This window comes from Netta rufina (genome assembly GCF_964035555.1).
Source record: "Netta rufina genome assembly, chromosome: 2".
Lineage (NCBI taxonomy): Eukaryota > Metazoa > Chordata > Aves > Anseriformes > Anatidae > Netta > Netta rufina.
In genome coordinates, this window is record NC_140124.1 from 14,279,899 (window position 1) to 14,307,855 (window position 27,957).

General features: G+C 42.3%; 1 protein-coding gene across 1 annotated transcript in view; it reads right to left on the bottom strand.

Annotated features, from left to right (window-relative positions):
- The window catches only part of CCNY (cyclin Y), a 123,000-nt gene extending 106,355 nt beyond the window's left edge, over positions 1–16,645 (bottom strand). Inside the window, exon 1 of the mRNA XM_084282790.1 lies at positions 16,295–16,645. Within this exon, the coding sequence (XP_084138916.1) occupies positions 16,295–16,448 (154 nt within the window). The 5' untranslated portion in view covers positions 16,449–16,645. The remainder of the gene's footprint in view (positions 1–16,294) is intronic.
- Positions 16,646–27,957: the final 11,312 nt, after the last annotated feature.

Here is a 27,957-nt window from a genome sequence, read left to right on the forward strand (position 1 = left end):
GGGTAGCAGCAATCAGAGAGAAACGAGAGAGAGAATCATCACTGTACCACTTCCTATTTAATTTCATATCCAGACTCTGTAACGTAGCACTAAGCAACACAGAGACCTTACTGCGGTTTTAGGAATGACTGGGGAGGTCTTTAAGATAAAACTATATTAAAAACAGAGATGATTTCAAACCTCAGAATTTGAGCTGGATCAGGGGCACCTTCAGAAATACTGACAGGGGAGCTCTTTGTAGGTTTCATCTGTCATGATCTGCATTAGACTTCAAGAGGAACAGACTTCTACAGAAATTAAATCTTTTCTTTTTTAAGCTTACTCAGTATTTCTGAAATAAGAGGGGAGAGTAGAAGCATTTTCTTAATCAGTGCTACGGACAGGCTTTAGCTAAAATACATAAAAATTACGGTCTCAAATGTCACCTGCTGATTATGCTCAGCTCAGTATTTGGAAGCCTAATCTTTCTTGAAATGCTATCTTTGAAAAGGTTCTTCTATTCATTTGAAAAGAAATGGAACTGAAACACTAACGCCACAAATGTATGAACACATTTGGCTGTGGTCTCCGATTGCAGTCCTGCCTCCGCGCTGAATCTGTCTTGTGAGTACGTGCAGCAGGGGCTAGGGTGAGGGCAGATTTCCACCCCTCACCCCCCAATATATTGCTTTAAGGCATCGTCAGATTTGATACGCACACCCACTTGGAGATGTGGACTACCCACATGGTTAACTGCAGCTTAACCACTGAATTTTCCTTACCTTTCAAGTGTGTATTTTTTATAATTACTAAAGCTGCCTAAATAATCAAGTGCAGAAGACACCTCTTCTAGAAGAAAATACTTCCTTTTATCCTGTAGCAAGCATTTCTCCATATTAACCCAGTTTTCTTTTTCGTGTGCAAACAATGCTCAGAGCAGCAGAAATTTCGTGTGCAAACAATACACAGAGCAGCAGAAATTTATTTATTAACACAAGTTTGTGTTTCTATTCTTTTTTTCTGCTATGCACATTATTAGTTAAAGAAACCTGCTCTAATAAGACAGAACTTAGAGCACATACTGCATTCCTGCATTCCCCCCAAACAGTATTTACATGCCACGTAATACCCAATTCACCCTCCAGCATGCTCTGCAAAAAAAAAAAAAAGAACTAGTGAGACCATCAGGCTGACCTTTCTCCTTCAGAAATTATAAGGCAGTGAGTGCTGAAGTAAACTAAAAACTTGATTTTGGGAAGCCATTTCCGTAGCTGACTCTGGATGAGTTGACCCCATGCTCTCTCTAAGGACAAAAGCACACTTCAGTCTGTAAGGGCATAGAATTTCAATGCTGCAGCACTAAAATCATATTTCACATTGAAACTACAACTTGATTTGTGTGTCCTTGTGAAACTTCTTGGTGTGTGAGGATTGTCTTTAAGAACTAAATTTTTTATCTAAGAAAAATATTAAGCAAAGAAGAAAAATACATGTATTTTTCAACATTTTACTTGACACTGAAAACTCCTCAGTGTTCTCTTAGACCATCAACATAGCCTAAGCCCAGAAAAATTAAAGTATCAAGTATCTAAGCACGTCTGCTGCTCACAGACCTGCATATTTCTCTGGGACTCTCACATATGCCCTCCTGCCTGGGAAATACAGGAGTGTGCTCCAAAACTATCGCATGAACAAACTTACTTCCCTGTATCAGACACAATACAAATGTAATACAGAGGTTTATAAACATGCAACATTCATGCTTTTTTTTTTTTTTTTAAAGGTTAAGGCTATCTTTTCTTTAAAAATAATTCCACATCCAAATACAATTGTATTACATCTCCATGTCTTTTAAATGCTTCCAGGTATTCTCCAATCCTGTAAGGCTCTTTATCTAACACAGCACGCTACAGATGTTTCTATGCACATTCCTGGAGCAGCTGCTGCTGTCAAAGCCATTTGGTTTGACCAACTGTGGGATTTCTCAAATTCTCTGCTACAGTCCAATGCAACACTTTAAGGCAAGTATGTAAGGCACTAGTTGGAAAAAGGTAAAACTCAGTTAAAAAAAATATACATATAATAATAATATATATATATATACACGTACATTAAAAGAAGTCTTAATTTGCATTTGTTTTTAGCCTTACAGGGTAATCAAGTGGTTTGCCTTTCTGAAAGTCAGTCTTACATCATGAATATTTTAGCACAGTATACACACAGCAAATGCTGTGCAGTAAATAACGTAGGCAAGTAGCAGACCCAGAGTGTGCAAGAAGAGAGGGAGGCAGAAGAGCAGTTGGTAAGCTACTTTCTAAATATACTTTCACAGAGAAAATATTTGAGAAAGAAAAATTCCACCCTTTGCTAAAACCCACAAGGAGCTCGAAAAGATGAGGAAGGATTTCCACAGCTCAGGGTTGAAACTACTATCAAAGCAACTACAAATTAAGCTCTAAGTAGAGATACAGCTCGACATCCCTCTGAAAGAAAGAAGCAAGTCTAACAGATCACTTAATGCTAAATTCATGTTCAGAAGAAGAGAAAAGCTGCTGATCTTGTCTTACTTACGGCCCAACCAACCACCCTAACAAGGATACAACGCGCTCTCCACCTTGCAAATTCTATGAGGCACTTCTCAGGCTGCGTCCTTCACACCTCCACAGGAAGCTCAGAAGAAAAGTTTCCATCTGTGAGTGGTGAAAATAAAAAACTTCTGTGACCCATGGACTAAGGATGAAAAAAATTAAAAAGGCACCTATTTTCTAGGTGCAGCCATTCAGTGTTTTTCACTTTTTTTTTTTTTTTTTTTTTGAGAAGAAAAAATAGAAGTTGAGGAGACCAATTGTACAGTGTACAGAGGCATGAAGAAATTAGCAAAATAAGTCTTTGAGTTGTTACCAGCTCTATTTCAGCTACATGTTCCTGGCAGGAAACTCAATGTCCTGCATCTACACTCACACAGAATCCCTGATTTTCTTTACAGAAAGGTTTTTTTTTGTTGTGGAGTTTTTATATATCCATACATGTAAATTACACTCCCACAAATAAAATGTACTGCATCAATTTTACTACAAGAACTAAATTAACTCTACAGGGCTTATGTTGGTAGAAAAATGCTCAGTCCACAAACCTGAGGCAAGCTGAAGGAAGTCTCAAACCTTGGATTTGATTTCAAGAGCTGTGTCCATCCATCAGCTTGGAAAACAAACAGATTTGCTTAGATGCAGTTCCACTGAGTTCCTTTAAGCTCCTTCACAACAGATGAGTACACGGCCCTAAGTGAGTTTTAAATCTGAGAGAATGGTATTTAATGCAAAAAATTAGGGATACTGAAATTGCACCTAGAGTCTGTAGTACCAATGAATTATACATGAAATTGTACACAAATGTACAACGAAATTGTACAGCATTTCCTTACCCACTCACCACACATCTTCTGATGTGTTTCAAGGGCTTCTAATTGTCTTCCAAATACTACTTATTGACATGGAGACTGCTTTGCTTGACAGATGCCGACTGTTAATTTTAATGCTAGCTTGTAGCATCAAAATACTGTTACTAAAAAATAAAAATCTTTTATAACTGGGGAATAAAAAAATCCATTAAGTGGGAGAGAACATATATTAGCTTAAAAATAAATCCTGCTCCCAAGATTCAGGCACGGTATTTGCCAGCTTACTTAATATCCAAAATCTCCTTCAGCTTTCTTTCTAAATCTCATCAATCCTTTTTGTTTAATTCCATCTTTCTGGTAAACAGAGAGCTGAAGACATCTCCTCGCTGCTGTCTGAGCTTGAAAACACACGGAGCCACCCATTACCAGTAGACTAATAAGCAGAGGCATAAATGCAGAAGGAATGTTGTTCATCACAGCAACCTCCATTTCTGATTCTCCACTGTTTACTACATCAATATACCACCATGGAGATGATAATGATTCCTTTTAATTAAAAGAATGAAGCTGATGGAAATAATTAATGCTAACTACCAATGTGTTAGATATTTAAGATAGGCACGTGCCTGAGGCGAAGTGCTATACATTATCATAAAGAAACAGGGACTTATCCCTCCCATCTGTTTTCAGATCCATTCAGAAAATACACTTAAACACGAGTTTATTTATTATTATGGGAGCAAAAAAAAAAAAGTTATCATGACCCAGTCCTGGGTAACAACCTCATCCTGCTAGGATAAGAAAGCTTACTTGTTGCAAAACAATAATCCCTGCCGCAAAGAGAGAAACAAAGACAAAAGATCAGGGTCCAATGAAAATATAGTGGGTGAACAAAGAAAGAGACCCAGACAGTCAGATAAGCAGAGGTTACACTATTTGCTAAATGACACAGAACTGCTTTCCCGAACCAGGCCTTAGGTGTCTCTCCAAACAGCAAGCAAATATTGGCAGGCCTTTACTTGAAAGATGCTGTAGAGATTTTTCCAGAGATCAAACAGGCTCGTGGCTCAAAGTATTTTTCAGATTCCAGCTACATATTACCACCTCTCTAGAAGGCATCAGCATACACTTTCGCTGCTATTTTCCAATGGATATCATAAAAAAGTACCAGAGATACTTAAGGAAAGAGAACCGTAGCAAGCAGGAGGAAGTTAATCGGGCTATTTATAAATCAGATGCAGGATCCTCTCTCCACAAGTGCCCTGCTGAACAGGCAACTGAATGCTAAGCATCTTGCAGCAGCAAGCTTCGTGCTCTCAATTATTTTAGCAAGTGTTATTCTCACACAGGCCCTGTTTAGCAAATAACTTATCACAGGACTTAACTGCACGATAAGAGCCAGCTCAGGTGCTTTGATATCCTTAGAGATAAAAGCAATGGGCTTCAGGATACAGCTTACATGCACTGCTGAACTGAAGCTTCACAGGGTTAGTTATTTACTGCTCCACACTCCCTGCCGAAGAGTTGTATCAGGAGATACACATACACACACACACACATATATTTTCGTATTTAATAGGTTACCTTTAGCAACTGGTATACCTGCATCAAAACTACTTTGCATAGATGAAAAATGGGATTAAAATCCCCACATTAGAACTGGCACCAGATCGGGTAGGTCAGCACATTCTCCTGAGATCCTGGTGCTTCCATTCACTTTTGTCACATAAATCAGACCAGTGAAGTGACACAGCTACAATGGCATGTGGCAACGTGCTGACTTAACACGGGGCGTACAGGGCCAAGTAGTGTGATTAGGCTGAAGGAGCTGCCTGCTGGAGATGACGGCATGGCCACAAGTAGGGCACAGGAAACACTCGTGACCATTGCAGGAACTTTCTACAAATAACAGAAAATAAGAGAAAAAGCAGATAGAGGCTGGAGAGCCTTTCTGCCCTACAGAGCCTCAGACCAAACCATCACACAGACAAGAGCCTCAGACCGATGAAAGTCATGGGGAGGAACAGTGCCAGGCCCAGGCCACACGTGGGAGATGTAAATGTGGTCCCATCCTTCCTCAGCCAGCCAGGGCCAGGCTGAAGGTACAGCCAGACCCCAGACACCCACCGGGGCAGCACTACAAACCTTCCTGCCCGCTCACTGCCCCCGAGGCGGGGAGCACACGGAAACGCCTGCGAGCTTGGAGCTCACGCCGCCCCGCTCCCTGAATAGAAGGAAAATCCTTTCTTGGCAACATATCCTGGTTTTCAATTAGGCAATGCCAAATCCATCGGGTCCCGATCCCCAAATAGAAACCAAGGAGATTCCTCATTTACATGGGGAAAGAAATGCACAAATATGTAGCTGGAGAAGATTTACATACAGCTGGACACATTGAAGCACGGGCAGAGCATCAATTACAGAGATGCTAATTATCAAGAATTTTCTTCCATGAATTGCAAATCTTAATACTGTTACTAACTAAATCTCTCTGCAGCTTTTTATTTAGACAAAAGTAGTGTATATGTATTCCACTATTATTTGGGAAGAAACAATCTACACAGCCTCAGCCTGTATTTTAAGAATTACAGCTCAAGCACCGCAGTGTATTTGTAATCCCAAACTGTAATCCAGGACACAAACTCGTCACAAAGCACACATTTCCAAAAGTCAAAATGAAAATTAAGATCAAAAAACACACTCAATGCCACTTTAAGTGCAAAGATACAGGAAAAAAACTATAGGTATCTTACCTATATGTGGTAACTTGTGCTGATCTAAAACAGTAAGGCTTATTTTATCTGCTTGGCTGTAAAACATGCAGGAGGAGGTAGGAACTAGGAATGCACAGCAAATGTTAAAATGCAAACATGACAAAATATAAAACAGGGTTTTGAAATTCACACTGCAAGTTATGTCATCCTGCAATCATCACACCACCCCTGCCCTAGAAATACACTGTATGTATTGTTCACTTCTCATAGCTCAAAAAGCACAGCAGAACAGAAGGGGTCAAATAAAAGGCAATGAGATTAGAGGCAGGAACTTGGGTATGTTTGGGGTAAAAAAAAAAAAAAAAAAAAAAGCAGAGCTGCAAAGCACTGGCAGGAGGCAAGTACTGCAGACTGTGGCAGAGATGTACAAAAAAGGGGATGGGGGAAGGCAGAAAAATCAGTCTCATTAAAGCTGAAAAGATGGAGGAGGGCAGTATTTGAAATGAAATTTTTCTCTTTCAGATCAAAGCTTGTTTAAGATTATACCAGCAATATGATTAAAAAAAAAAAAAAAAAAAGAGTAATATTTTACTTTTTAAATGGTATTTTCCAAAATATTTGTTGAATACAAATATCTTAGGTATAAGTATTTCACTAAGAAACATCAAAAAGAGTTTGGGAAAAAAAGAGCAAGTGGAAAAAAAAGGCTGCTACCTATCCCTGGTTTATATTTCCAAAGAAGCCACAAGGGCCAACCCTTAAAGCTCACAGACAGCCCAAAGACAAACCCGGTGTTTGGGCTCACACCACCCAGCTCCCCAGCTGCCTCCAGGAACAGGGGAAGGGAGCCAGCAGCGAGCTGCCCGGACCTGGTCTGCACAGCTGCCTTCCCATCTTCTCGTACCAAACCTCCTGGGGCTGTGACTTCTTCCAGGCTCTGCACCTCGCTGCGTCCTCAGCAATCGCTCTGTAGAAGCCAGTATTTATGTGCATTTTGTTCTAGAGTAACAAACGCTGTTATCTGTATGAACCCATCTAGAGGTAAATCCACACAAAATCAGGGGGTAAGAGAACCACTGATGTGCTCCCTTACGCTCTCTCCTTTTACCACCCACACCTACACGTAACTTCAGTGCTGTTGGGCTGCAAGCTTATATTCAAAAGTTAAAAATAAAGAAGGAACCCCCACAACCAGATATGTGAAAATGTAAGAGCAGTTGTTCAATGTAAGTTCAGGTTCCCATGTAGTAACATAATGCTGCAGTGTTTGGGTTACATCAACTGTGATTCAACCACTTGTTATAAAAATAACTGTTTACTATAATATTTTTCAACGTGACTTGAGGTTGAAAGCTTACTTTTCACAAAACACTCGCTTCCAGTTAAATTTAACTTGGCAGCATCCCTTTCACTTAAATATCCATTTTGCCAAGTGGAAACACGCTCCTAGATGTGGAATTCACATCACTGCTTAAATAAAGAATTGTAATTTTTTTATTTGTTCTAGCTTTCCAAGGTGGCGTTGGTTTGTTTTTTTGTTTTTTTTTTCCCAAAAACAATAAGTTAGAGCTCTCCTTCTGCACACTGTTTTTGGCACAGATTAGATCTCCAGGACCACTTCAGTTAAAGGCATCCTTCTCTTACCTAACCCCAGAAAGAGTACACATACTTCCCAGTAAAACAACAATTTCTTCCTATGTGTGGCACAGGGAGGATAACTGTGCATCTGCAGTACAGCAGACACTGAGCATCGCAAATGAATTATTGTAAAAGGAAAGAGGACATTTAGCTGCAGGCAACACTGTTTGAAAGCTTAAAATCTAACTGCACTTCCAAACTGTTCACCCCCTTTCAACGTCCATTGACTGAATAAAATGCATATGGATTTCTGTCAGGTGGGAAGAGCCACAACAAAAAGCTTGGAGAAGGAAGTGCTACCAAGAGCTACACAGGAGCGTTCAGGTAGGGTGGCCACGTGGCCTACAGCAGAGACGTGCCCAAGATCTCATCACTCACTCCTCATGATGGATTTTATCTTGATGCCTATTTTAACATGTGACTCTCAAATCCACTACATCGAACCACGTAGGAAGAAATACCAAAAGAGTCATCAGAAGAAAGCTTCCTCTATCTTGGTTTCAGAATCTCTTTTCAGGAAACATTCATTTCAGACGTAAATAAATCTGCGATTGATTACTACTTAATAGTCAGTAACATTAGTCGTCTAGATACATGGTTTGAAATCCTATGCCAAGAGGTTAATTGCATTACCTATTTTAATGGCAATAAGAGGAGAGAATTTCAAATTCATGTCAGATCATTCTCAACAAACTTCATGAGCCTGGGGATCCCGTAGCTTTAAGGCCCTGCCTACAGCTGTAGTTGAAATTGTGTGAGCAATTAGAAATAAAATCCTTGCTGATAGGATCTGAAATTGTTTGTTTTTTTCCTCTCTCGAAGTATACAGTGGAATAATGCTCTGAATGACTAGGCAAAACGGTCTGCAGTAACCAGACTCACCCTTCTGAATTTGTCTCTGCTGATCTCAGTTATATAGCTTCATAAATTTAATTAATGAAAATCAGTCTGCTCCAAAATCCTCCAAAATAAAAAGGAAACAGAACAAATAGATAACAGAATAGATGATAAATGTCCTGACTCATAGCAGGTGCGATACTAGGTGACATACCAGAGACTGCAATCCTACAGCAGTAAAATAACCAATCATCTAGAAATCTAAATTTGTATGACAATTATCTGTATGTTCCTCATCATAACACTTCTTTTTCTTCTAACCTGTATGCCACACTGGTTATTTTAACAGCTTTCTTTGAGGAGGAGGAAGTGGGGGCTGGCAGACACCAGAGACCACAGTTCACTGGATCTCAGTGGTACACAGGCTGGTAAAACACACAGACAAGAACAGACGGGATGTAAAGCTCTGACCGTCAGCCCACAAGTCACAGCTCTAATTCCTTTCAGATTCTGGGAGGCCTTCTTCGAGGTCTTTACACAACTTGCATCATTTCAGAGACATTTTAGTGGCTCAGAGACGTAATCAGTGCTTGTAAAGCTCCCTGACTGCAGCCTGTGAGCTCCTTGCTCCCAAAGCAGGTAAGTATGTCCTGTCCTGGTCAGGACCAGGTACAACTCCCAAACTTTGGATCTTCAAGTACTGCAACCTCCTTCCCTATGAAGGGCAGAAAAGAGGACAAAATGAGGTAGAAAATGGAACTATTCATAAAGACTAAAAACTGCAAGCACAGAAGCATAACTCCTGCCAGTCACTGCACATGCACAGCCTCACATACTCTTGTGATCTCTAAATTGCCCTCTCCCTAGGAAGTTCAGACACAAACAGATGTAGGGCAGTATTTCAAAACACCTTTCCTGATCAAGTATAGCTTCTTCCTCACGCAGTATTACTTTCAGTATCTAAAAGAAACGCATTCTTTCCAGGAACAAAGAGAGTAATAAGTATTTGGTAAGATGTCATAACACGACAACACGGCAACAAAAACATAGCCCTCCTCACAGTACTCGTGTGCAGGGATAAACTGTTTACCAGGAACAGCTTTAAACATACCAATAATTTGCTAGTTTTTCTCCAAAACTAGAGTAGGATCTCTGTACCACCAGCTCCACACCTTCATTTAGTAACAACGCCCCTTATACATGACATTTGGGGTAGCCTGGCTTTATAAAAATGTTCAGACGTGGATTCAGGAATAACAACTCATCAACCCCCACCTTTATTGAAATACCAATGCAGCAAAGAAAAGGAGCTTTCAAAATTTCAACACAGTCTCATATTGATTTCTATGCTGTTGAAAGTAAATCTTTTCACTTTTAACCTGGTATCTTTGGGATCTCAGCCACAGATGTATGAAATCATTTCTGCAGACAAAGAAACTAACAAGCAAATAGCCTGAGCTCAAAGGTTTGGTGTTTTGTTTGTTTGGTTTTTATTTTTTGTTTTTAAACTGAAGCTGGGTGGTGTTACTTTTCAAAGAAGGTTATGAATGAGTAATTGAAGGCTGACTTCTGCAGAGAGAATGAATCCACAGAGATGCCAGTGCAGATGCTCTTCCCCTGAAGAAGCACAGTGGAGATGAGTGTGGCAAGTATTACACGAGGTGAAACACAATTTTTAATCTCAGTATTAGCTCCGCTCCATAAACTTGTCTTAGCATTCAAATACTACAGTTTTCTGTAGCATTTTTACTCTAACAAAGACAGCAGTAAAGTGCCGCTCAGTAACAAAACATTGCTTTTGTCAATGTTTTGTTCATCACGAGCTATAGACAAGAGGGTGATTCTGCAGTGCAAACTGCATCTCTGATGGGGTAGCAGAGGTGTTTCAGTACGACTGTCACATTGTCACACTTAACAGAAACAGCACCCCTTTGCAAAGAAATAACAAGAGAAGTAAAGAACATCAGTTAAGAAAAACAAGAATAAAAAGGATTTCAAGCAAATTCTCCAACCAGCTTTCACTAATGATTTCTCATTAATACCCCAACAACAGCTCCTTGGCTGCCTTCGATACTAGCCAAGGACCAGTCTTCAGGACACCGGTGCTCCTGTTCTTTCCCCAGTTTGGGCTAGGGAACACTCTGAGTTTTAGTTAATTCTCCCAGATAAAACTCAAGGGCTGATGATGCTCAAACCCAACTGGCTGGGGGAGTTATGATGGCACATTGGGCCTACCTACTTGGCAACAGGAGTAGTTTAAGCTGAGCTAAACAAATCCATCTCTGAATTTTGGTCAACTTCTGCAAGAAGTTTCATCTTGAGGAACATGAAAATATGCCAACAGCTCATTTTGGCAATTTGGGAGTATTTGCTTTCAAAGTTGGACTGTAAGGAGACAAAACTGCTACAGAAGATACACGGGAACTGGTAACTACTCCAGTGAAGGCAATACCTAAGCCTACTACTAGGTATATTTTGTCTAAATAACAAATTATTAACTTTTAAAAGTTTATTAGCATTTACAATCACTTCACATACATTTCAAAGATTTATAGAATATATGTATTAGATATTCAGTAGGACACAGTAAAAAAAGATCACCCCGTATATCAGAATGCACACAGAAAACTAATGGGATTTAAGAAACTCTAATCACCCAAGTTCAAAGGAAAATTAAAGTAGCTAAAGTGATCCAATTCACTTGTACATAGCAAGCTCAGAGGAAGGCTGTTCAGCATTTATACCGTCAGTTTGTAAAAGGTATTTCATATGCTTGCAAAGATACAGAGGGAGGGTACTTAGGCTATGCCTGATCTGCAGCTGGCCGGCAAAACAAGAGCCACTACAGCCATGCTGGGTACTCCCACTTAGTCACCTTCCAAGCTCGTGACTCATTGCAGACAGCAGAGAGAAAGTGGTACTCACGGGAAGGTGCGAGATGCACCCAGCAAACATGCACCCAGCATCTCATGTGGTTCAGGAAGCAGCGTCCCACCACATGTGGGTGCCAAACTTGCAGGACTGCTTTTTGGACAAATAAGTCAGATCTGCAGCTCTGTTTCTTTTTAATACATTATTCCTACTGCATGTAAAATCTAAGGAAAAAACCTACCACAAAATACGGCAGTCCTTTACATTTTCAGAGACCTATAATTTTAAATCATGTCGTTCTACTTCAAGTACCAATTTACTCAGCCAAGACTGTTGATCTCGTGTAACTCACTTTCAAAGAAAGTCTTCATCAGATGGCAGTGCCCTAATAAAATTAGTTAGCAGCAAGTTCAAATATGATTAGCCTTAGCATGCGTGCATCTGAAACCTTCTGCTGCTAAATATTAAGATACTCACTTCATAAAAGGTGTAAATTAACTGATTTGATGTGAATGATGTAAAAGTGAGGTTTTAGGAAGGGTTTATTCAACACGATGGTGCCTCTCTGAGGAGCAGGGAACACCCCAGCAAACAGATGAGGGTGGCAGTGAAGTACAAAAGAAAGCTGTGAGGTACGTATGCATCACATGCAGTGTGCAGCATATGATGAAGCCTGGTGAGGTGGGACATGGCAGGTTCTTTTTGATTTTTAATGCACCAGGTTGCTGTGGTACTCTGGTGCATGACCTCCGACAAGTGTTTAGAAGCACAACGCAAACGACAGTATAGGAAAGTGTATGGACACCTCTGTGCACGCATTCTGGCCAAAGGAGCAAGAAGATTATTGAAAGAGACTCTCATGTAAACCACACTATTTGTTTTGAAAAAAAAAAAAAAGAAGGGCTATCCTGTTATGATCCAGATGTTACCAGGAAGGTCCATGCAAAACAAATTATTAATCTTTAATTTGCTTCTGAAGTGCTCCTATCTTCACTCCTGTGACTGTAAGTCATTTCCTTCACAACATGCAACCCATCATGCCCTAGCTCTTGAAGATGGAGATATACAAATGCTAAATAATCTCTTTTCAGGGATTCCCACATGCTATTTTCAAGAGGGTGGGGAAAAATAAATAAAAGAACAAAAAAGGGCTTTAAAAAAAAACAGTCCAGTCTTAGTAGTCTGTGCATTATACAGCAAAAAAATTAACATGACTGGCACATGATGAAAAGGGCTGAAGAGGTTTATCTGTGATGCCCAGTTGCACAGGATGACATTATCTGAGTTAGCAATGAAAAATGACCTAGTGACATTAGCAGGAGTTTACAAAGAGGAAAAAAAATCATAGGGTCTTTTTTTGGGGGGAGAGGGAAGGAAGAGACAGGTGGAGGGTGTAATCATTAAGTACCATCTTCCCTTACAATGGCCTAGGAACTCTCCAGCTAGCCTCATTTTGCCCAATTTAACTATGAGGTAGAGCAGCTTCGCTTCATGCCATCTTATCTGTGGCAAGATATCCTGTGTCACGTCCCTACAGCTCCTTACTTGAGAAGCTTACTATGGAAATCATGCCCCCAACAGGGAAATCACGCCTGACAGCCCCCTTTTCCAGCTCAGCTTTTGCACGAGATAAGGCAGCAGCGGGTCTGGCTGGGCGAGCTGCTGGGGTACAGAATGAGGCGCAGCCCGCACCGCAGCCCTCCAGCTAGCCAGGATTTAAACACGCAGCCCAGCCACTTCCATGGCATGCACATGCAGATGTTTACACACAAATGAGACACAGAACCTGAAATGTCAAGGTTTCTACTGCTTCTACTTACTGCTGTCATCAACACTGTTGTAAAGCAATGTCCTGTTGGCTAAGGGAACTAGGAGCCTGCAAACCTCGAACCTACCACCAGAATTTTCTTGAAGTAGATTTTTAAATGTGAAGCACTGAAAAATGTTGAAGCTGCCCCTTAATAATCATCATCAAACAGAGCAGGTTGCCAAGGGTGGGTAACCTCTGAACTGTATGTTACCATCATCCTCTTCCTCTGTCTCCAGAGAGAAAAGTCAAAATCTGCTGGGTGGTCTTTGCTATCATGAGCCTGTACAAAAAAAAGGCATCCTGAGGACTACACATTATCGAGAGAGTCAACTGGGCATGTGTGGAGTCTTAAAGAAGTCAGTTACCTTTTAGAAATTTTAGGAAAAACCATAAAAGACTGTAAAAGAGAGATAAATCCACCACTAACATTCTCTGGCATAAGTCATTTGATAAATTGCTCCCATTCTATCTTCTTTCAAAATTCCCTTCTCTTTCAGGTATCACTTCATAAACAGTTGTGAAGCATTACAGAAATGGAGATTTTCTGACAAGGTACCACTGACACAGAGATAATATCTTGCTATAAAACCCATTCCTAAGGCAGCAGAACTCCTCCAACCATTCTTTGAAAAGCTGCTACTGGATTGGGTTGAATCAGATGAGACGATTTAAAGGCATAACCTTGAAAGCAGATTTGACAAATGTTTCTTTATAAGGTATTTAACACTGGCAAACTTCAAGCAGTTCCACTTCCACCACTACTAACGGTTCCACTTAAACCATTGTTAGAGCTGGGTCACTCCTCCCTCTTTTCCCCCTTTCCCTCTGATACTCCCAGAACCAGGGTCTGCAACAAGGAAAACCACCCATCTCTTAAGAACTCAGAAACGGCTCACAAGTGAATTAAAGGCTTTAAAAGTTCCTGTTCTATTCAAGCAGCTTTACCCACTCCAAAATAAAAAAAGTGTCACGACTTTTGCTGAACATGAGCATGAAAGCAACTTCCACATGAACCACGTTAACTCAGCTGCTGCATGCCACGACTGCTCAGCTCCTGGAAGCAGCGCTCACAGAGCAGAGGCTCGCCAGAGACGTGAATTTGCACTTCTTGTGCCTGGCAGCCTCTGTCACTGGCACCGGGCTGGATGGAAGGGCTCCCATTTGAAGAGCAGCAGGAAAAATAAATATGAAGTAAAGTGTCAGAAACGTTCTCGTTCAGTGCATCAGTTGCTATCATCACTTGCTTAAAAAAAAAAAAAAAAAAAAGAACATTTGGCAAACACTTGCAATTCGAGAAACTCCTGGAAATAGTTCATGATCTGTGGTAATATCAAGGAATCAGCATCCAGCATTTTCTCTGCATGACACAGATAAGCAGGCCATTGTTCTTCCATTGTTCAAATATCTTCATGCAATTGTAAAATTATTAAAAAAAATCATTATAGCTCCCTGTTAAGAAGTTTTCTTTCACCCCCATGACTCGTCTGTGAACATGTGTGTGCTGTACAACTTCAAGCAACCTGACCATGAAAACATAACAGGTAGTCTAACAAGAAATAAAATTTCAGAAACACAGTATCCTCTTACTACCCTTAGCAATCAGCCTGCCATCTCTGACTAAAAGACCTGCAGTGAGGATGACTCCAGGGTAGCAGCTCTGCAACAAAGCACACTCCAAAGAGCTGTTTTACCCAGCTCTCTCCAGTTGTTTCATGTCTACACGCATTTACTGACCACCAGTCTCCTCAGTGACAAGTTATTTCCTGGCCCCTACCCATAAAGAGCAGCAAGATCAGAGCAAGGCACAAAAACGAAACTTGCAATTGTTTGCTCTTTTCAAGAATCAGACAGCTTGCCCATTTGAAAACATGGCACTTCACCAACAGCAGTCTTGGACGAAAAGCAAAAACACACACAAAAAACAAACAAACAACAACAACAAACATTCAAAAATTATTAATACAAAACGTAACTTGTTAGAACACTAAAAATCCCACCCCAGGATTGAAACATACCACAGTTTAAAGAGACAGAGCAGACACGTGCCTTGGTCCAACACACGAAACAACCACCCAACACAGATTGTTTCTTGATATAACCACTAAGCTACAGGAAGTTATCTGCATTGTGTGCACACCTTAGCAAGCACATGTGCCCTTACTATTTTCACCTATGCCCTTCTCCCATCCAGGGGAGGAAAAAAAAAAAAAAAAAAGGCATCAAGAACAAGGCACAAAACCCACACTGATCTGACCAAAAACTTTACTGCAGGATCTGTCGGTATGGATAGAGATGCACGCTGCTACGCTGGACAACGCTGCTGCTGGCAGAATTCATCATTCAGAGCTCAACAATTGCTTCTTTCATTTCCCTGACTTTCTCAGAGCAGACCATTATGTATTTTTTTCCACCTACTGATCCTCTTACACTCCGATTTTTCAGCTGCGTGCAGCGAAGACATCTGAAAAACATTCCGATTTCCAGGACCGAATTCCAGAATTCGGAGAAATAACCTTACCCAGAGCGGGCACCCATCCGCTACCAGGGACTTCACAACCTCCCCAGTGCCAGGAACTGGCTTAGCACAAAACCGTACTAAAACCACCATCACATAAGCTACGAAAATAAAAACCCTGGCGGGCAAAGTCGCTCCTCCTGGCGTGGGCACTGCCCCGGGACGCCGCTGACCTTCCCCAGGTGAGGCTGTGGGGTCAGTGCTGCCGGTAACCGGGGCCCCTACAGCCTGAGGGGGTTCAGCTCCTCCTGCTCTGAGGGGCCGGGGGAGCAGCCCCTGCGGCTTCTGCCCGCCGCCGGCGACATGCGCGACAGGCGACAGTCGCGACAGGCCCGGCTCCGCGCAGCCCAGCCCAGGCGTCCCCCAGCACCCCCGCTGAGGTGCCGCAGGGCTCGGGCACCGCACCCCGGCGCCACACGGCCGGGGCTGGGACGCGGGGACACCGCGGCCGGGCAGGGCGAGGGGACGGGGAGCGAGGGGGGGGAGCGGAGCGGAGCGGAGCCCCCCGGGGTTCGCCGCCCGCCCGCCCTCACCGTCGATGTTCTCCCGGTCGCTGATGTGCTGCAGGTTGCAGCCCGTGTCCTCCCGGCTCAGGTCGGCCTCGGGGCGGTAGGACTCCAGCCGGGAGTGGGCATTCCTGCGCAGCTTGGGGCTGGAGGAGACGCAGCAGGAGGTGGTGTTCCCCATCTTCTCGGCTCCAGCCCACCCCGGCCGGGGAGGAGGCGAGGGGCGGCCGGTCAGCAGCAGCAGCAGCAGCAGCAGCAGCGGCGGCGGCGGGCGGCCATGGGCGAGGAGGAGGAGGAGGAGGAGGAGGAGGATGGGGAGAGGCGGCGGCTGCGGCGCCCTGCGGCTGCACTCGCCGGCGGCTCCCGCCGCTGGGTCATCCGAGGCGGCAGCCCCGCGGCGAGGGCTGCGGCAGCGGAGGGCGAGCTAAGCGCTGCTGCGCGGCCGGGCGGCGCAGGGCCGGCCGAGGCACAGCCCCATCGCCGGGCGGCGGGGCCGCCGCGCTCCTCCTCCGCCCCCGCGGGCCCCCCTCACCCCCTCGGCACCGCGGCAGCCGCAGCGGCAGCGGCAGCAGCAGCAGCAGCCGCCCCGGGCGGCCTCCGCCAAGCGGTTCCGGTTCAAGCGGGCGGTGCCGCCTCCTGCTCGGGCCGCCGGCCGTGCCCGGCTCTCCGGGGGCTGAGGGGCGGCCCCCGAGCCTGCCGCCTGCCCGCTGCCGGGCGGGTCCGAGCCCCCTGTGGGGTTCCGTGAGGTGAACACGAAGCACGGGGATGGCCGAAGGGAGCGGCGGGGCCGAGGTGGAGGATCCCGGGCGGTATTTCACGCCCTGAGGGCCGCGGCTCCCCCCGCACAGCCCCGCTGCTGCGCCTCGGGTGCTGCCCCGCCGGGGTCCCCTCACGGCAGCGGCCCCGTGTCCCCCCGCAGCGGGGTGTGTCCTCGGCTTATTCGGGAATTCAGAGCATCATGGAATCATAAAGGTTGAAGAGGTTGGGAAAGGCCTCCAAGATCATCTGGTCCAACCGCTAAACCACGTCCCCAAGCACCACGACCAACCTCTCCTTGAACACCCCCACGGACGGTGACACCTCCACCTCCCTGGGCAACCCGTCCCAACGCCTGACTGCTCTTTCTGAGAAGAAATGTCCCCAAATTTCCAACCTAAAGCTCCCCTGGTGCAATTTGAGGCCATTCCCTCTACTCCTATCACTAATTATCTGTGAGAAGAGGCTGATCCCCAGCTCCCCACTCCACTGTTGGTCATAGATGAGTGGACAGAGATCGTGCAACCGACTGGTGATGTGCCCCTACCATGTATTCAGAGCCTTCCCAGTCAAAATCCCTTTCTCCAGTATCAGAGTAATCCTAACAATGGAGACTGTGGATGTTTCTCATTAGTTTTGTTTTCTAATCTTTATAATCTAAGCAAATCTTGTGACTACTGGAGGTCTGAGTCATGGTAGTCAAACGGTTTCACTGATAATTCGATTACAGAGACACAATTGTGTCTTTGTAAATAATGCCCCAAGTTGGATAATTACATGAAAGATTTCAAGTTTTCATACCACATTTTTTTTCAGATCACACATTGCAAAGAAAAAATATTTTTTTTCAGTGTTTCAATGTTTATTAGATACAAATGTACTCTGCTGGGGTACAAAACAATAAAGAAAAATAACATTTTAAAAAACATGTTGTGGATGGGGTTCTGTAAATAACTTTGCGATACCCCGCAGCAGCGATGTACAGCTGTTTGTTACATTGTCCTTTTGTGTTTGAGCAATGCAAGATGAAAAATATGTTTAGTATCTTTTGTGTGTTAGTCTCTTCTGTAGCCTGAGTCCAAACAAAAGGAAATTAAGCATTTGCTGGTGCTGTACCTTAGAAATATTGTCCCATAGTAGGATGTAATGTCAACTATCCCTTTCCACCACCACCACCACCACCACGTAGGTCTCTGCAACCATCAGGCATACCCAGCTCCTCAGCTGGAGGGCTGGAGCTGCTCCCAAGCCCGCTGCCAGCCCACTCTTCTGCTCAGACTAGGACATGGCATAAACCGCGCTCACCTCGCCAGAGCCGATTAACTCACAGATGGTCATAAGCAGTCATCTGAAAAAAAAAATCAAAAACAACTTTGCAAGAATCAAATCTATCCTAGGATACGTAAAATAGAAAAATAAAATGTTAGCAAAATGTCTAGCTCACACCTCACAGGACTTCTAACATCTCTAAATCTATTATAACAAATCCTTAGTCAAATCTTTATGTTGTACATATTCCTCAGTTTTCATAATCTTTGAAACAAACCAGGCAACAACATAATGATGGAGATGGGTTAACTGCAAAGTCTTCTTGTCTAACTAGATAAACTAAAGACAGTATTTTTTTCATTAGAAACAAATGATTTAAACTTCAGTCCATATACTTTAAAGGTAAACATTAAAAATGTTTTAAAATATAAAATATTTAATACTTGTGATCACCAGTGGTGACCACGTAATCACTATGTAGCAACCTATTTTCCTGCTTGCAATCTCTTGTTCTGAATTTTTCATATGCCTTTATTCCTCCTCTTGCCCTAAGAGCTTGCTGAAGTACGTTCTAATGGCAAAGGTGCCACAATGCCTACTTAAGGATAAGGTCAAGGAAAAGGAACACTCCTCTAGGGTAATGGTCTCACGCTGGTATCTAAGCGCTGAGACAAGTAAATAAATGAAATACGTCAGGAAAGCATGTTTGGTTTTCAGTTGTGACAACTTTATTTCAGCTGTATCAAGTGTGTAATGTAAATTATTATTTGATAAATGTTGGCACCGTAAAGCAAGAACAGTTCACTGTACCTCATGACTTGCTTAGATGTCGTGTTTCAAAAGACGATCTTTTGTGTCTTTCCTTGCTTGGAGACCATTCTGTCCTTTAAGTTTAAGGTTATGTATTTTCATGAGTTTGTCCTCCCAAGGGACTTAATGCATCAGCTGAGGAACGCCATAAAGCACCTAAAACTAAGGCCAAGGCTGGTCAGTGCTGAGCTACCTCTGTTTACAAAGGGCTTCTTCCTGCATAAAGATATTTTTTAATCTGTAGCATCTCCACTATACAGCAGACAATGTACTTTTATAGGTTTAATGTTAATAATGTGACCCATTAAATTTTGTTCTTGAAGTCTTCCTGGTACATCATCAACAAACGTAGAAGATGTAGGTCACTGTTTTGCTTAGAAAAGGTTTTTACCTATTTGAGGTACAAAGAAGTGATAAATATTTTTTAACCCCAAAGTACTTTCTGCTTGCAAACATAATGATATGGGAAACACAGGTTAAAAAAATAAAATTAAATTCTTTAAAATAAAGGTTTGGTGACAACTAGATGTTCTGACTCTAGGTTGTCTTCCAGATTCACTCTGAGAAATTTGTGTCATACAATACCTTCCCCACACTGCCACCTAATGTTTAATAGGAGTCCTACTAACAATTTAGGCATTGAAGTCTAAGATGCTATATTGCCAAATTTATCTCAGGGTTAATTGTTGTATGGGATTTTTTTTAGAGGAAAGCTTAAAATGAACATTCCTATGTACAAATGTGAAAAGTGATTTGGCTGGTCGACTGAATCATACCCTAACCTCTGTTTACAATCATGCCTAAATTTATTTTGACTAGAATATTAACTAGCACAGCAGTGATGAACAGCTGAGGGATGTTAATTATCAACCCTCTGATCTTTTTTTATTATTATTTGTTACTTATGTTGCAATCCCCAATTCAGTGGCAGCAAAAGACTTTCTTCCTCAAGGCAAGTTCTTCCTACTTGATTCTGACCCAACCAGGAAGGCGAAGTCTTTGCATTCCTCTGGAGGATGCGTTCACCCATCACGGCTCAGACTTCACTTAGATGTCCACCCCTGTGGGTTCGGGTGGACTGCTCCTGGGGCACATTCCCTCTTTGTTTAGGGTGTTGAGTCTTCTAGGATTAAGGCAGTCTTCTCTTTCTTGAAGGAAGTTTTCCAATGGTTGCCAAAAAATGTCTTTTCAGCCATGTCACAAGCTATCTGGAGCCCCTCCTATGCCTACCCCAACCATTATGCTGTCATCAGAGGCAGCTGGAGGTTTCTGTAGTACTTGGCAGAGTGATCCTGCAGTGACCAGTCACAGGTCTTAACAAGACTTAACAAGAATTGTGTAAGTTATGGAGTTCCTGCTCAGTGTTACCTAACTGAAAACATTTCAAATGGATTTTCGTCAACTGAAGGCAGCTCTTTGGTGAACAGCACTCTTGTATCTTAGTGAGTAAGCAGCTTTTCTGACTCTGAGAGCAGTACATGGAGTAAATCACGATTTCTTTTGAATGCAAAGGGCAAAATTCAGGCTATCTACTATATGTATTTAACTGCCGTGCATGAATTAGGATGTTAATCTCCTGCCAGCTACTGAAGAGGTAGTAAATTAGGCAGTAAATTAGGGCACAAAGTCACAGTCCTGCTCTGAAGTGTGTGACAACTGGAGAATCCTAGGATAATACATAATAGCCAGATAATATATTATCTGGAGTATTATTGCCAGTTCTCTCACCAAACTGAAATTACTGCAGAAATAGAGAGTATCCCTCAGTTAGGGAAAGGCTGATCATTGTTTTGGGTGAAACATTTCATACTGGAATATTTATATATACACTTAACCATTCATACTTTATTGTTGTATCTCTCCAGGGATGGAACAAGTTAAGATCTGTGCCTGGAGGCAGTCAGAAGCCCAGGCATTGTGCATGAGGGAAGATCACCCGCACAGCACAGAGCTGCAGTTTGGCAGAGGAGGAAAGCGGGAACAAAGCAAACTGTACCAGGGAAGCTTTTGTGGGGGAAGGCACAGGCAATTGGATTTAACCATCTGGGTGGAATTTGACTGGATTAGCTTTGGCACAGTTTCACATAGTCTTAATTCATCAGTGAATAGAGTAACTATATTGGAAAACTACTGGGGAAAAACAACATTGCCCCTGATGCTACTGTCATAGGCAGATACAGCACAATCCCATACAATGTCTCTCTCTGTTTTTCTCTCTTCATTGTCTCTCTAGCTAGTTTTTTTTGTTGTTGGTGGTGGGTTTTTTTTTTGTGCCAGTGTGTGTCTTCCCATATCAGGATTGGCTGCCTTTTCTTGGTCTGAGATCTTGGCATGTAAAGAGCTATAATTATCCAATAGTATGGCATGATGACTACTAGCAAGGGTGGAACTGCCTCCTCTTGAACAATAAAACCCCTTGTATAGCAAAGCCTAACTAAACAAAACAAAATAATGTGTAAAAACAGACAGTGCTGCCACAAAGAGCTTTGCCAACTGGAGAGTCTATATGGAGTATGAATAAGAAGCTACTGTGTTTTAGTTCTTTCTGCTTGTGAAAGATCCTGCTCTGTAAAGAGGTATCTGTTAATGTGTTCTGATTTCGTACAGGTCTAGGCAAGGGTAACTCCTTCAGTTTCAATGAAGCTGCTCGCAATTTATGCAAGGAATGAGAACTGAACCAGGAACAGAAACTTAGGTTAGCATGTTCAGACATATTTTATTCTCAAATTCATCTTAAAAATATGTATTTTTGAAAGAATAAACTTTCACCCAACTCTCAACACACAGCACTTTTGAGTATCAGTCATGGCAGCTTGTAGTTGCAAACAGTTGCGTGTAACATGAGCTAATATGTTAATATGCAAGGAATTTAAGTATTTAGAAGTATAGCTCACTGTACACAGATATGCTCAGGCTAAGCCCTTTATATGAAGGAAAGCGTCAGGGAAGCATCTTACTTTAGCTATCAGTTCCCTAGAAGACCAGCCTTTTTAACTAGAATAGTGCAAAGCTGTGTTTGAAGAACTGATTCAAAGAAAAGTTAAAGGTTTCAGAGACAGGGAACCAAGCTGAGTGCTGTGAACTGTACTGACTCATCTCAAGAATTGCCCCCATGAAACACATTCTCAAACTGATTAAATTTCTAGTATCATCTTCTATATAGAGGTGAAAATAGACTTTCCTCAGTTAATTTTCAAATTACAAGGTGAAACAAAAAAGTGAGGAAATTCTCAGTATGAAAATTAAAGCTCTTAAAGTGTTCAAGCTTTCAGCAGAGAAGTGTCCAGGCATAAGCCTTATTGATCTTTAGCAGAGTACTACAATTGTGAATACCTGTAGGAACACACTTAGAATTGTAGAATTGTAACATTACTCTCCTCAAGACAAATCCCCTGTTTCTGTGCATATGCCTGGAAAATACAGAAAATGGAAACAGAGGTAAAACAAAACAACAACAAAAAACACACACACAAAAATGAATTAATGCACTTAACAAAATAGCAGATACGTCAGTTTGAGCGTGTATTTCATAAACATTGTATTCAACCTTCTCAGATCCCGTAGAGATTAGGCAATACCCCATCCTTTGAAAAATAATGTAAAATTTAAAACTGTTCACCTAAATGGGGGAAAAGCTTTCCTTTATTTTTCTGTTTGAACAGTGAATTCTGTCTGCTATCAATGCACATTGGTCCCAGTGCCCTCTGAAAGAAAAGGCTGGACTACAAAAGTAATGCTAACCTCAGTGTATGATTTTCAAAGTCCTCTCCCTCTCAATGAAAAAAGTACCAAGGACATAACCAATCCTTCAGAGTTAAAATTAAGGCTCCCATATCATAGAATCATGGAATGGTTTGGGTTGGAAGAGACCTTAAAGATCATCTAGTTCCAACCCCCCTGCCATAGCAGGGACACCTCCCACCAGACCAGGTTGCCCAAAGCCCCATCCAGCCTGGCCTTGAGCACCTCCAGGGATGGGGCATCCACAGCTTCTCTGGGCAGCCTGTGCCAGGGCCTCACCACCCTCTGAGCAAATAATTTCCTCCTAACCTCTATTATAAATCTCCCCTTTTTTAATTTAAAACCATTCCCCTTTGTCCTGTCACTATCTGACTGACAAAAAAGTTGTTCTCCATCTTTTTTATAAGCCCCCTTTAAGTATTGAAAAGCTTCAGTGATGTCTCCCTGGAGTCTTCTCTTCTTCAGGCTGAACAGCCCCAGCTCAGACTTTCTTCATAGCAGAGGTGCTCCAGCCCTCTGATCATCCTCGTGGCTCTCCTCAGGACCCGGTCTAACAGCCCCACACCCTTCTTGTGCTGGGGGTCCCAGACCTGGATGCCAGACTCTAAGTGGGGCCTCACAAGGGCAGAGCAGAGGGGCACAATCACCTCCCTCCCCTGCTGCCCACCTCTCTGTTGATGCAGCCCAGGGTGCAATTGGTTTTCTGGGCTGTAAGAGCACACTGTTGGTTCACGCCAAGCTTTTTGTCCACCAGAACCCCCAAGTCCTTCTCTGCAGGGCTTCTCTCAATGAGTTCTTCTCCCAGTCTGCCCTCATGACTGGGATTGCCCTGACCCAGGTGCAACACCCTGCACTTGGACTTGTGAACCTCAGCAGGTTCACATGAGCCCACTTCTCAAGCTCGTCCAGGTCCCTTTGGATGGTATCCCTCCCTTCTGTTATAACTGCACCACTCAGCTTGGTGTCATCTGCAAACTTGCTGAGGGTGCACTCGATCCCACTGTCTATGCTGTGGATAAAGCTATTAAACAGCACTGGTCCCAAGGCAGACCCCTGAGGGCCTCCACCTGGACATAGAGCCATTGACCATCACTCTCTGGGTGTGGCCTTCAAGCCAACTCCTTATCCACCAAATGCTCTGCCCTTCAAATCCATCTCTCTCCAGTGTGGAGATCAGGATGTCATGTGGGACCGCGTTGAAGGCCTTGCAGAAGTCCAGGTAGATGACATCAGTCAGTCTTCCCTTGTCAGCTGATGCAGTCACTTCATCATAGAAGACCACCAGACTGGTCAGGCTGGTGGCAGAGCTCTGCTGGCACTCTTGGATCACCTCCTTGTCCTGCATGTGCCTTGACATTGCTTCCAGGATCTTCCCAGGCACAGAGGTGAGGTTCACCAGTTCCCCCGAGTCCTCCTTTCTGCCTCTTTGGAAAATGGGAGTGATATCAATGTTCAAGATTTTTCCTCCAAAAAGGAAGAGCCAGCATGATTTTAAAATCTCTTTCCATTTCTGTGAAGGGGGAAAAAAAAAAAAAAAAAAAAAAAAAAAGAAAGAGAAGGCTGCCTCCTTTAGCCAGGTGAAGTTTATTTCCATTTCAGTTGCTATGAGCAAGCTGTCAGCCAGACACATCATGAGTGATCTGAAATACAGTTTAAACTGTATTTTGCCACAAAACTTTCTGCTTATTTATTTTCTATATTTTCAACTATGTCACCACAGGGATAGCAGCACTGCCTGCTTTATTTTTGAGAATAACAACCCATTGATTTGCATGCAGTCAAGGAACCCAAATTCACTTTTCTGCTCCTCTGTAAACTGCGTGCAAGACATTCAAAAACCCTTCATCCATTTCTTAGATCCCTTTCACTGCATCAGGAGTAATATCTCACTATCTCAAATGATATTTGTAAGTCTAAAATCCTGAAAACAGCAAGTTGTTCACATGTCATAGAAAAGGGGACCAAGTAAATAAAATGGCAGAATCCTGTCATCATAGATATTCTACCTTATCATGGTGCTTGAGGTGCACACTAATGCTGCCTGATGCAGACAGTGCCCGTACCTGTCGTTCAACGTGAAACAAGCTCTGGTATGTTGTAACACATTTTGCCACTTGCGTAGCATATTAACTTTGCTGTCATCATCACTCAACAAGCAGATGCATCAGCTGACTGCAGAAATGCCAACACGAGAGTGTAAGTTCATAGGTTAAAAAAAAAAAAGGTCATCTTTTCTCTATAAATAGCGTCAGTCTAAATCACCAGAGTCTGCAATATGGGCCTGGGAAAATTAGTCACTGACCTACAAACACTTCCCACTGGATGTCTGTGAATCCATTTCACACAGTTAAAAGTGACAAGAGCCAGAGCAGATAAAGAAACAGAACCATATGGTAAAATAAAGAATAGACTGTCCTGGCAAACATGTAAATAAAACTGAGAAGTAACAAAATCACATTAATACCATTGTGTAATTGTTCTAAATAGTCAAAAGGCAAAATGGCTTGTTTAAAGATACTTTTTAATAAAAATAAAAAACCAGGGAATACTTTTCAAACTGTTTAAGAGGAGGTAATTATATATTTTCACCACTCTGCAGTCCTTCAAGCAGCTCTGGAATTGTAGCAGCTGGCAAGCCAGAAGGCTTTAAGATCTGCTGCTGCATCTAGGAATCTATGGTTGAACAGGGGACTCAGCACAGCAACTTCTGTAGAAAACTGCTGACTAATATTGGCAAGAACCTAGTCTGAATTATACTTTAAATAACTGAGAATACAATTACTGAAGACAGTTTTATCTCAGATAAGGATCTACCTTGCCGTTTTTCCTTCTAAGTTAATGCTGCCCTTTTCTGCTGGAACTCTTCATTTAACAGTTTCCCAAAATGTCCCCTTTGATATACCTCTATCAGTCATAAAACACCTTCAGGGGGATGTGCTACAGGACATAAAGTGCATGCATTAGAAAGGCATTTTTTCTCTGGCCCAGTTCACTGCATCACCGGGTTTATTGCAGCATAATTTTGTTGCAGTTACAAAAGCAACGCTGTTTTAAAGATAACTTACTAATTCAGTGATGACTCTGTCCCTTTATTTTAAAGCTACTTAACTGAAAAGGATTTAGAGACATCATTTTTTACATTTCAGGAACTTGGAACTGTCTCACATTTTGACAATTTATTAAGTTCTAATGATGAAAATGAAAGCATATTACAACATATGATTCTGAATTATAGCTCTGCTAGATATGCTTGGCTGAAAAAGCAGATGACAGACCTCACTTTTATTTTCTAAAAACATCTTGTATAATTCAGAGCAGAACATCTGTATACAAGCATATGCACAATTTCTTTACGTTTTATTATAGAACTTCTAAAACAGCAGCAAGATCTCTTCAGTAAATAGCAAAAGCACAATTAAAGAAGGCTGCTTTTGTTTCTGCAATGGGTGAATTGCGTGATTTGCAGAATTTGGTGCAAGATTACAATGCAAAATTCTTTGGAAGGCTTTGGCAGTTCAGATCAGGTTTCACAGTTACCCCTTGGAGCTTTAAAGCAGAAGAAATGCAGTCTTTGGACTTGATACATTCAAATTATACAAGTTCACATATATATATTATACAATTCAAGCCCCTAACCTCAACCTTTGTTATATTTGACCATAGGAGCATTACTAAAGGTCCATCTCACTGGTTAAATGTGGTGGTTTATCCATAATGATGGCACAGTATTTTCTTTAGCTGGTTTAATAATTTTCCCAGTTGTTTAGACTGAGACATGTTAAGAATTTGCGACTTGCATGGGATTCTCTACGTTGCTAAAGGACACCTATTTGTTGGTGGCTACTTTTTCTCATCAAATATGTGCTGGCATAGCGTTTAGGATAAATCATGCTGCTGGCCACAGTGTAGCCAATAAAAGAACATCTTATAGATGACAGTAATGCAAAATACATCTTCTATCATTCATGTGGAGTGCTAGGGCTCACAGACTCAGTTTGATCTATACCACTCAGCACACGCACTCCCACTGACAACAGTGCATAAAATGAAATAAAATAAAATAAAATAAAAAATAGAAAAAAAGAAAAAGCCTTGCAGAACCAGGCTCCCCAGGAGCAAACACAGGATGAAAGAGAAGTACAAGCACCAAGTTAACTGTCTGCCTGCAAATGCTCAATATCCTGCCTTTACACATGCTTGAATGCCACGTACAAATCTGCAGACACCAAGCAGTAAATGTATGCATTTATTCCTGTGGAATAACGAATGCATCGCTAAAAACTGAATCATAAGGTCAGTCAGTGAGGAGAATCCAAATAACTCTAAGGGCTTTGACCGGATGTAGCATGGGCAGAATTACGTTGAGCTATTCACTCCTTGCTCTTCACTCCACCAACCACTGCTTGGTTTTAGCATGTCTGTATTTCTTGAGAATATTCCTATGGTGGATTTTTGGTTATTTTTTTTCCTCCTTTTTCAAGGATAACAAATGGATGGCAGGAGTAGAACACAAGCTATCAGACTGTGGTGGTACAAAACCTGATCTGGCTGAAGAACAAGCAGGTTCAAACATTTGGTCTAAATAAACACGAACCCCATCTCTCTCTCAACCATAGTAAGGCCTGAAACAGAGAAGGACTGCACAACTTGAATCAACTTTTCACATGGTATCCCTATAAAAGACGCAAGGCTAACAGTACAACACTGTTCTCAGCCAAAGCTTCTGCACATAAAGATGTGCTGTCCTCACTGGCCATCGAACTCAGCACAACTTCCATGTGACTTACAGAATTATCTTGGTATGGCAATCATCCCCAAAACATTACACAGGAAGTTTAGGCAGGATACAAACGTATCAGGACTTCACTGCTGGCACAGCATGTAGAGGTTATTCGTGTCCCATCCAAGAACTTGTTAGGTAGAGTAAGAAGAGGAATTAGGTTGAAGGTTCATAGATGTAAGATTCTGAAATCACAGCAGTATGTCACAATGGGAGGCATGGATGCCCTTAACTAAGCATTATCGAACATACCTTTACACAAACTCTTGCATCTTTTTTATTTTTTAAAGAAAAAGCATTAGTCCATTACAAACCAATTATTTTTAGCCAGTCA